Source organism: Populus euphratica, unplaced genomic scaffold (assembly GCF_000495115.2).
Source record: "Populus euphratica unplaced genomic scaffold, PopEup_1.0 scaffold19.1, whole genome shotgun sequence".
Lineage (NCBI taxonomy): Eukaryota > Viridiplantae > Streptophyta > Magnoliopsida > Malpighiales > Salicaceae > Populus > Populus euphratica.
In genome coordinates this window covers 777407-789175 of record NW_011499853.1, presented here as the reverse complement: position 1 = coordinate 789175, position 11769 = coordinate 777407, and the positions used below count along the sequence as shown (strand labels likewise).

At 28.0% G+C, this 11769-nt stretch overlaps 2 protein-coding genes across 2 annotated transcripts; one reads left to right on the top strand and one right to left on the bottom strand.

The window, feature by feature from the left end:
* Positions 1-3061: 3061 nt before the first annotated feature.
* Positions 3062-4606, top strand: LOC105122130 (transcription factor WER-like). Its single transcript, XM_011021057.1, has 3 exons — positions 3062-3370; positions 3493-3622; positions 3754-4606. The coding sequence occupies exons 1-3, from the start codon at positions 3247-3249 to the stop codon at positions 4301-4303; spliced, it is 804 nt and encodes a 267-aa protein (XP_011019359.1). The 5' UTR covers positions 3062-3246; the 3' UTR covers positions 4304-4606.
* Positions 4607-8528: 3922 nt separating this feature from the next.
* Positions 8529-10886, bottom strand: LOC105122129 (trihelix transcription factor GTL1-like). The gene is made up of 2 exons (XM_011021055.1): positions 10265-10886; positions 8529-10157 (listed from the first exon to the last, which is right to left on the bottom strand). The coding sequence occupies exons 1-2, from the start codon at positions 10762-10764 to the stop codon at positions 9095-9097; spliced, it is 1563 nt and encodes a 520-aa protein (XP_011019357.1). The 5' UTR covers positions 10765-10886; the 3' UTR covers positions 8529-9094.
* Between the last annotated feature and the right edge of the window lie 883 nt (positions 10887-11769).

Sequence of the window (11769 nt, the reverse complement as noted above, 5' to 3'; positions counted from 1 at the left end):
TTTGTATAAAAATCAAAGTTGCCACCAATTTCACCCACTATTTTCACTTTAGTCCTCTATCTTTCAATCCAATTCTCTCTTAAAAAACATGCAATTAGGTGCTAATTTAGGCTCAATTTTGCAACAAAAAAAGTTCAAGAATTAAATTAAAAATTTAGAAAAAAAGCTTTGTTTCAATTCACAGTGATTTATGAGAGAATGAACAGTGACTTCAACTATAGTAAAAATGGCACAAGACTTAGTTTTTATCAATAGTATGAAAAGTTAATAATCATCATATTAGATTTCAAACCTCATTTAAGTGATGGAGAAAACTGAATGGATGTATAAATGATAGTTTTTAAAATATAGATACTTATTAAACTATTAAATTTAAATAAAACAATAATAATTCAAATCTAATAGTTTAATTAGCATCTATTTTTTTATGAATACTCTTCTTTTGATGACCTAAATTTAGTTTACAACTAGGTTATTTTTCATGATACACTACAAGTTAGTTCAATTTTTTTAACATAAAAAAATCAAAGAATCAAAAAATAAAAAACAAATGATAAAAAGGGTCCAAGCTCATATATTCAAAGGTAACCTAAATACCTAATAAAAATATAGTTTGGATTTAAAAAAAATAAAAACACTCAAGATGACATTTCTTTAAAAACAATAGATCAATCTAAGTTAATACGTTAAATTAACGACTCAGGTCATGAAACTGTACTAGTCCTATAAAAAACAAATCAGAATAAATTAATTATAAAAAAACCAAACCAAAATGTATTATGATGATCAATTCCAAATATAGAAAATGCTTTAAAAAAAATTAATATGATATTTTAAAAAAATAATATTGGAATAATAATTTATTTAATTAATTTATGTTTCACCACTAAAATTGTCAAATTTATTATGGATTCAATTGGGTTCAATAATTTTATTTTTTAAAATATTTTTTTTACTTAATTTTATGAAAATAAAAATAAAAATTAAAAGATGAAACTTAAAAAACAAAAAAACAAAAATAACTAGGTTTATCAAAAAAGAAACATGAAACAAAAAAATAAATAAAGTTTACCCATAAACCAAAAGAATGAACAAAAGCCAGATTCGGATCCAGGCAGCCAAACTTTCGACATACGCATATTTTATTCTTGAGCAAGCAAATATATATATATATATATATATATATATATATATATTAGATTGACGTTGGTTTCTTATATAAATTTTTAAATTTGTAACTTGGTTATGGATTTAATTAAGGTTAATAATTTTGTTTTTAAAAAATATTTTTTAGTTAATTATATAATAAAAAAAAGACAAAAAAAGGAGACAAAATTTATCAAAAAAAAACATGAAATAATAAATAAATAAATAAATAAATAATCAGCGCCGCATGCTAATCACTTGAAATACAATATAAATATATTTAAAATAATAATCAACATGTTTTACTATTTATATAAATAATCAAACCCCCACACCTGTTTTAGATGTTTTAGAGATAACAAATGTGCTAATTTGGTCTGTATTAAGCGACCAAGTCTTGGCCGTATCTGCCAGCTGCCAGTTGGGAGAATGTGGCCGTTCTTGACAATCTTGTCTGCAGAAGTAGACATGGCTGAGATCTCCGCAGTAATCTGCGAGTAATGCCAAAATGATAGTAGGTGTTCACTGTTGTAGACCTGCATAATTATCTACATTATTGACTAGAATCCCTCACTCGATAGCGGTGCATATGCATTTGCCTTCGAATCCACCACCGTTTGTGTCCTGTCATTGTTTGTTCATCACAATTATAATTGAGCAGGTTTTTTAAATCCTGAGAAAAGCAATTTCAGCAATCGTTTTATTTTTTTCTCTTTATTTTTTAATTTTATTATATTTTTAAAAATTATCAGTAAAATAACATAAAAATAACTAATTAAAAAACATGATTTTTATAACTTATTGCTATTTTGAATAGCAACATGCAAAAAAACAAAATTAAATGAGAAGGAAAGATAAAAGATAAAAAAAACAAGAAAAATCTCGTAAGCAACTTTAATTATAATATTATTAATATTTTTTAAAAATATTTAATAAAATAAATCTAACAACACCAAAATTTACATACAATCACTTGAATATACTATACTGATATAAAAAACAAGTATTTTATTTTTTATCTTTGAATAATAAGTGTTGTTCACTCATGTATTTATTAGTGATCTTTTATTTTATTATTATATTTAATTTATTTTTTTGAATTTTTTTAATTATTATTGATGATATTATAATTAAAGTTTCATTGTATTTCTAGGTTATGTTTTTTTTATTAGATATTGTTATTTTAAATAGTGGCAATTAGAATAAAGCTATAAATCGTGTTGTTCAATTCTGACAAGTATAGGCATTGCTATTTTACCATTTCATTAATTGTTTTTTAATTATGCCATTCCCTCGATATTTTCAAATAACAGTTCTAATTTATTTTTAATTTTTTTTGTCCGTGTATGTCGTTGAGTGTGCAGGCAACCATAGATGATTTTTCAAATATGAAAAGTGAAGTATTGCTTTATTCTGCCTTTTGCAAAGGGTATGATCATGGTTTTTTAAAAATAATTTTTATTTTAAAATATATTAAATAGTTTTTTTATTTTTAAGATTAGTATATTAAAATAATTTAATATATATAAAAAATTATTTTTTAACAAAAAAAATATTTTTAAATTTTTTAACCTGCATTTTCAAAGATTATTTTAACAAACATTTAAGGTTTATTTGAAAGTGTAATTATGATTATTTTTTAAAATATTTTTTATTTAAAAATATATTAAAATAACATGTTTTTATTTTTTTAAAATTATTTTTAAAATCAGTAAGTAAATTGATTCAAAAATAAATAAAAAATTAATTTTTTTAAAAAATACAGGTTGCCTGAATTTCCAAACGGAGCTTACATAATGCAAAATCCCTTTCAATCTACCCAGGCCGCCCCCAGAAAACCTAAAGCCAACCGCTCAACAAATTACTGTTCATTACAAGCCACAAAATGGACTGAGGATCTGTTGCCGCAGCTCATAACTGCGAGGCCCGTGCTTTGTGCCTTTTATTTCAATTCTTCATTATAAATAACGACCGAAGTTGTGGTTTTGGACATAGAGTAACCTCAGAATCGAACAAGACCCTCTATAAGATCTCACATTCCATCCCAATCGAATGTATTGCTTGAACTTTTGAGGAATATAGAGGGAGAATAGAGAGAGGATGGGTAGAAGTCCAAAAGGGGGGATAATTAGAGGAACTTGGACTGCTACTGAAGACAAAATTCTTGCAGCATATGTTAGAAATTATGGTGAAGGGAACTGGGCTAGGGTTCCAAAGGAAACAGGCAAGTTAAACTTTACAAGTTCTACTAATTAGTTGAGCACTCGAATTATTTTATTTTGCAGTAGAAGTTGAATGGTATGTACAGTTGCATGGCAAACAGTAAACATACTGTTATTGGTACAGGTCTGAAGAGATGTGGCAAGAGTTGCAGGCTTCGTTGGCTGAATTATCTAAAACCAGATGTTAAAAGAGGAAACATTAGCCCAGATGAAGAAGATCTCATTATTAGGCTTCACAAGCTCTTAGGCAACAGGTTAATCTCCCCTCGTCAACATGAATTAATCAATACCAGCCCCTCCAAACAATATAGTTTTTCTTTTTATCACATGATTGATAGTACTAGTAATTAATTACAGATTTTTTACTATTTTGCTGTGCACGTAGATGGGCTTTAATAGCTGGAAGGCTTCCAGGTCGGACGGACAATGAGATCAAGAATTACTGGAATTCAACCTTGAAAAGAAAGGTACAAGCTAACGATCAAAAACAGCCTAGAAGAGGGAATAAAGACACAAAAAAGCAAACCAGAAAGACCTCAACAGGATTGAGTAAGGCGGCACCATCCACAAACAGTAGTCTTCCTTCACCACCAGTCTTAGCTGAAAATAAAGAGACTGATCAGATTCTCACAGCATCCTCCATTGAAGAAGGAACCTTGGAAAAATATCTGATAGAAAATCCCAACTCAAATGATGAGCTCTTGCTATTTACTAATGATAATGATGTGCCTTGCAACTTCTTGATGGATCTTGATATGGGGCAGATGAGCTTCTCTGATTTTCTCCAAACTGATATCTTCTCAGATGGCAATAATATGCTTGTTAATGGGCCTGCACCTTCTTATCCAGATGAAGCTTCTTCGTTCCCCGAGGCTATGCTGAAGAATTGGACATGTGAGGATGGCTTCGAACTTGATCTGGCTATGGGTCCTTGATCAACGATCACTGCTTTCTTTCTTGTCAATTCAAGGCGATTAATAAGCATGTCTTCTGCTTCTTCTTCTTCTTTACCATTATCCTTTCTTATTCCAGGTTACTGAGATTAAATAGTCATATATTCCCTTTGCCTGCTTCCGTTTTTATCAGCATTTGAACATAAGAATTCCAAGTAGAATAAGTTGGATGGCCCCTGTATGGAAGAAACGCCATGCTTTTAACTGGAACACAAATTTCCAATTTCGAGCTGTAGTTTTTTCATTCTCAATATGCTAAATATGGATTGGGATCCTCTTTCTTTCTTTTTTCCTCTTATATTTTATCCTGTATTTTGGTAGCATGATTTATACATAATGCTCACCTAATGACCGTTACCAGCAAGAATTTACCGACCAAGCTTTGGCTGGATTGGTAGAGGCTACTGTTAAATAATATTCATATAGTTTTATTTATTAAGAGTAAAATAATATTTTTAATTTAATTTATATATATATTATTTATATTTAAATTAAAACAATGCATTCATAATATAAATTATTTTAAAATTCTAACCTCTTTTTTATATTTAATCTTAATTATTTTAACAGCTCCATGCTTTGAGAAAGAAGCATCTAGTTCAGTCTACGCCCCCACCCTCGAATGATGGTAGAGAAGAAACAGAACCGAATTCTTAAATGGGATATTGGTGAACGCCCAGAATCAGTGTCCCATATTAAATTACTTTGGTTTCCACACAACTGACGGTTCTCTTTTTAAGTCACCAAATGATGTCAAATATATCAGATATGTGTACAATACAAGCAATTTTTCAACCACTGAACCAACCTCTATACATGGATTTTCATTGCATGTGATTGTTTGTCTCCACGTTTTTTTTTTAAGTAATTATTTTTTAATGCTTTTTCATTATTTTAATTAAAAATAAAAAAATATTATTTTAAATATTTTAAAATAATAAACAATTCAAATGACAAAAATTATGATGCTGGTGTCTTTTTATTTGAATTATTAGATACTGTTTGGTATTATGTTTGAAAATTGCTTTTAAAAAAAATATTTTTTTTTTATTTTTTGTATTTGAGAAGTGCTTTTAAAAAAATTATTTTTTTGTTTTTATTTTAAATTAATATGTTTTCTATGTTTTCAAATTATTTTTATGTGTTCATCTTAAAAATAATTTTTTAAAAAATAAAAGTATGTTTTTTATGTTTTCAAATTATTTTTATGTGTTGATCTTAAAAATAATTTTTAAAAAATAAAAAAATTATTAATATTTTTTAAAAAATAAAAAACACTTTAAAAAACAATTAATCATGCTCGGACTCCTCATTATTCAAACAAGACTTTACCAGTTAAAAAGGTTTCCACCATCGACTCCTCATTGTTCAAACAGGACTTTACCAGTTAAAAAGGTTTCCACCAGAGAAACAAATGTAGAAATAGAAGCAACACCTGGAACGAAGATCCTGAAAATAGAAGCAATTCCTGAAAATAGAAACAAGAGATTCTAGAACAATCAGTGATTGATGAACTTGCGGATCATTTGCAGCTCCTACTAATTTGAAACATTATAAAACTTTTATTTAATAATATACAGTACAAAAGAAATTGTTCCAACCACAAAATATTTATTTATTTGTAATAAAAACATTAACGAAGATTTCTACTCATAATTATTTTCATCGGTTATGGTAATTTTTATTCTTAGAATCAATAATTTATATCAAAGTCAAACCAACATTAACAATAAACTATATATATATATATATATATATATATATATAGCACAATAAAACTTTTATTCAAATCACAGATTTAATTGGGATTAATAATTTTATTTTTTATAATTATTTATTTGATAAATTGAACGAAAACAAAAATAAACACACAAAAAAAAAATCAATAGCAAGAAAGTTTAGAAAAAAATACCATGAGCTACATAAAAAAATTGTTTGTTTACATAAGTCTTTGGCGGCAAGTGTAGTCCACTTAAATTATTATTAGTTACATTTTTTAGTGTTATTAAAAATATCTTGTTGAGATATTTTTAATAATATCAATGATGTTATAATGAAATCTTCAATAAACAGTACCGTTAAAACAATTTCAATAAAACAAATCTAATAATAAAAAATATCATCAACAATAACCCAAATATATCATATTTGCCACCCAAGGATAGCAAGTAACTCACTTGTTTTTGACGGCAAGTGTAGTCCACTTAAGTTACTATTAGTTATATTTTTTAGTGTTATTAAAAACATCTTGTTGAGATATTTTTAATAATATTAATGATGTTATAATGAAATCTTCAATAAATCTTTGAGTTTTTTTAATCTCTTATCAGTCCTCTCTCGTGCCTATTTAATATTTTTTAATGAATATTATTATTTTGAATAGCAATAAGCTATATATATATATATATATATATATATATAGCACAATAAAACTTTTATTCAAATCACAGATTTAATTGGGATTAATAACTTTATTTTTTATAATTATTTATTTGATAAATTGAACGAAAAAAAAAATAAACACACAAAAAAAAATTCAATAGCAAGAAAGTTTAGAAAAAAAATACCATGAGAGGTACATAAAAAAATTGTTTGTTTACATAAGAAAAGTATGCTATAATCCTACTAAAAAAGATTAAAAAATGAATTATATTTTATTAAATAATATCCTAAACATATTTTAAATTAATTTATTTAAATAAAATTCAGCAAAAAAATTAAAATATCCAATTTGAATTAAAGATAAATACCAGAAAAATAATTTCAAATTTTAATTTTAATCCAAAAAAAAATAAATTTGAAGGTAAAAATAAGATTAGGTACTTGAGCCTAAATAGAACACCACACGTGACCCGTTAAATGAAAAGGTCACTCATGTAAGCTTGCAAGATTAAACTCGTGTATTTATTTTTATTTTTTTTTGCTTGGATTAAAAAGGAAAAAAACATGCCATTTACTTTTTTAAAAAAATTATTAAAAAACTTGATTTTTATGATAACTAGAAAATAAGGTTGGATTTCTTTAGATGCCGAAGGCCATATTTGATCATATTTAACCTAATAAACACTCTTACAATCTCAAAAAACTAACATCTCAACTCAAAAACCTCTAAATTATTCATATAAAAAAAAACAAAATCAAGGTCAAAAAAATCTTATCAAGTTCAATCTACTTTTTCTAGGAAAATAAAGGTAAAATCACCTAAATTAAATTATTCTTGTAAAATAAAACTCATTAATATTAGAAATAACTTGTTTGATTTCCCTCTTCAATCCTAGAAAATGTAAAATAAAAAAAAATCAAAATAAAAATTATAAAAACTAAAATAACTAAAATGAAAAACAAAAAAGTTTAAAGGCAAATTTTTTTTTGGAAAATGTGGTACTCAAAGATTAAAAAGACCTTGGGAAATAGCTTTGAGATGACAATAGAAAGTTAATAAAAAGAGTTTATAGACTCATATGAATAAAAATAAAAAAATTTAAAACTGAAATAAAAAAAAATTATAAAGAACAAGGAAAAAGTGTACTATATAAATGACAAGCGCTATTAAGTGTTTTTGCTACACTTTTTATTTGCTTTTATAATATGATATATATAATAATTAAAGAATAAATGCTACCAATTCCAAATATGCCAATTCCAAATATGCTTAGCTAGATATAATAAATAACGTATTTTTAAATTAATTTTTTAATATTCAATAAGTATTAAGTCCAGTAAGAAACAGCCTTTTTTATATAAATTTATCGGTTTATACAAATGACTTTCGTTATCTTGACCGAAAAGACTTTAGTCTTGATGAATGAAAACTTGCTTCAAAAAACTGTCCATAAATATGGAAAGACAAGGAAGAATGGAAGCAACGAGGAGATCAGGATGGGGTAGGTGAAACGTTTTCGAGGAAAAACTTAGGAATGGTCATTTGAGATGCATCCTTGGGAAGTAGTCATCAAACTGGAGTATCTAAAATAGAGAAGGAAAATGTAGGATCTTAGAATGGTCAGTAAACTTTAAAAGTTTCGCACATCCATCACTTGATAGACCCAGCACCAAAACAATGAAGGGATTGCATTACCTTATTTTTAATTGGTAACTATCAATAGCTATAGTGGAATGATTTTCTTTCAAATTTGGCCAACTAACTTGGAGAATGTTAACTAAACAAGGCCATACCTTCTGCTTATAATAAACCAGGTAGATATAATTCAAAATGGAACAAGTTGTTGTGGCTTCGATGAAATTCATCCTCCTCTATGACAATTAGCTCTAATAACTGACTATATATCGCTTAGTATAAAAAATCTGTTACTAGTATGAACAGTCAGTTCCAGCAAAACTTGAAATTCTAAGTCGAACAAATATTAGCAGAAAGGAGCTGAATACTATTTGCCTCAAATTCATCGAAAGTATTTAAGAAGAACAAACTTGCAAATAAAACTGATATGAACATGGTATTCTATTCAACAACGCTTACCCTCAATTCTCGATTTCTTCGTCACCACCAACACCACCATTTTGTTGCTCACCATCCTATTGCTTATCATCTTTGTAAGCTTCTATATCCTGCTCACTGCTTCCTTCTTCTAGTTCTGTGTTTTGGTCAGAAAATCCATCGAATTCAGATCTCGAAGAACCCATGTCAGAACTTATTACGCTCACACCAAGGGGATTCCTCACATTTGCAAGGTAGTCTCTCCTGACAGAAAAGACTTCAAAAAGCTCTGTATAGCCTTGCTTTTTGGTGCCAAACTCAATGCCACTTGATGGCATTTAAGTAGTGTTAGCAGGATAGTTAATGAGAGTTCCTGAGTATAGTTGATCCAATTGATTAAAATAAGAGCAAGTTTTGGATCGCGCAGACCCCCTCTTTGGACTTTCTCTGGCTTTTCGAAAGTATTTGTTGATGTTCTCCCACTTTTCTTTGCACCTCTTGGCGCTTCTTTGATAGCCCATTGAACTCATTAAAAAGCTTACCTCTTCCCAAAGAGGACCCTTTAAGCCAGGTTCTTGAAACTTAATCTCTATTCTACTTCTAACTTGGATCAATGCCTCAACTTCATCTTTAGGCCATTTGCTATGGCTGTCAGTTTTCGTGGGTGTAATTTCTTTGATGGGCTCATTTGAAATTTCTGGTTGCAGCAATGGTGGAGCCATTCTAGTAAGATTGATACTTTGGCCTGTGATCTTCTCTATGTAAGAAATAATTTGAGCCTCTCTACTTGAAGCTGAAGCCCGTTCATGTGCTAAAGAAATGGCTTCTCTGCTATACTTTTCAGCCTCTTGGCGTCTCCATGTTGCTTCTCTCTCTGCCCTTTCTTTATCCATTTTCTCAATCACTTCCAAGAACTTCCTATGCAACATTTCTTGGTGATTCATCACTTTCTTCACCGAGTTCTCAAAGAACCCAGCTATGTAATTTAATTTCTCCTTCAATTTCCCCTTTCTCTTCCTCCTTCGGCATTTCCTCAATGAAGCTTCCTCTCCAATCGAATTCTCTGACCCACGATCAACCCCAATTACATTGTTGGCAGCACCACAGGCACCGACATTTTGCCCATTTGAAGCATTACAAGGTATTGAAAGACCCGCATTCGTTGGTGAATTGTCGCACGTGAGAACAGAACCAGAGCCTGTTTGATTAGCTTCAGCAATCTGTGCAAGACTATAGATAGCTTGAAGCTCATTAAAGAGAGGAAATTTGCTTTCCAAATTCTTGCACCCCTCACTACTTCCATCAACTACTTGTTCCATGTCTAAAGGGCTAAAGTAACTAGTCTTGCTTTCATTAATTTCTTTCTCCTCATTTCCACTCAGCTGCTTATTGAGTTGTTTCCTGTAACATTTACACAAACACATATATGACATGACATGGTACCCACTTTATAAAGAGTGAAGTAAGCAAAAAGTCATGTGATTAATAAATGTTTAGCAATAAATTACCAAAAGGGTTCTTTGATAGTGGTAGAATCTTCTCGGGGATGCCAAGAATGAGGCATTAAAATGGGATGTGGTGGATTACTATGCACATTTCCATCAAGAAATGTAGTAGTGTTGGTGGTTGTGGAGGCAGCTTCTTCTTGATTATTCAAAGCACCAGCCTTTTTGTAGCCACTGTCTTCGTAATCGCGTCCCCACTTGAAATTCACAGAAAATAATGATGGGTTAACTTGGTCTTGGCTTTGGCCCTGGACCTGTTGTTGTTGTTGAAATGGATAAAACAACTGGTGGTGTTGCTGCAATAAAACCTGATGTGGGTGTTTATGTTGTTGTTGGAGGTGGTGGTGCAAGTGGGGCTGGTAAGGATAGTTCAAATTTTGAAGATTGGAAATGGGTAAAACTGATGGTGAGCAGGAATAATCATCTTCCATCAAATGTTGTTGCCGTTGTTGTTGTTGATGATGATGATGATCGATGTTTGGTAGTCCATAGCTAGGCTGCATTTCTTTTTCTGTTTTTTTTCTTTTGAGTAGTTTGTGACCAAAAGGAACAGTAGCGCTTCTTTGTTTTCAGAGAAGAAAAAATGAGAATATGAAATGCTAAAAGCAGGAGAAGTTATGGGGAGACGGTGGCGGAGCCACGATGAGGATTAAGGGGCAATTGTTTTTTATCTTTCCAAAATATTTTTTATATTAAAATTTTAATATAATAACTGAACAAGTTTAATTTTTTTTTATTAAATACTAGTCAATTTAAGTTTTTTTTAATTATTATTCTTATCCCTTTTCCTTTTATAAAACTTCTCTTCTAGTAATAAACTATTAATTAATTAAAATAAATAACTTTTTATACATTATATTTTATATTTTAGGTGAGTTTTTTTATTTTTTATTTATTCCATTATTTAATTTTAGTATTATTTCTTAATAATTAGTTATTAAAAATATTAGAGTTTATGATAATTTATAAATTTGTTAAATTAATATGTGTATGGATAATATTATATGTATATAAATATAGATTGAAATGAGTTTTAATGAATTAATATGTATTTTGTTATGAATTTAATATAATAAATAATGGTGATTAATTTATTAATGATTAAAAATAAAATACTGAATAATTTAAAAAATTAAAAACATAATAAAAAATTAAAAAATATATATTAATAATAATATTTAATTTACTTGTATAAAACAAGTCAATAAATAATTATTGCTAATAATTTTACTATTATCTGACAAATTTAGAAATAAATGAATAAAAATTTAATTGTATATATTAAAAAAAATATTTAATAAAACTAAGAATAAAATTACTATGAAATAGTTTTAAAATATAAAAACTTGCAAAAAATAATTATAATATAAGTTTTTTATGTTAAAAATATTTTTAAATTAATTTTTCTTTACATAATTTAGTATATATATTTTAAATTAATTATTTTATATATAATAATTATTTATATAATATATAATATAAAGTATTTATCAGTAATTTCACCTCTC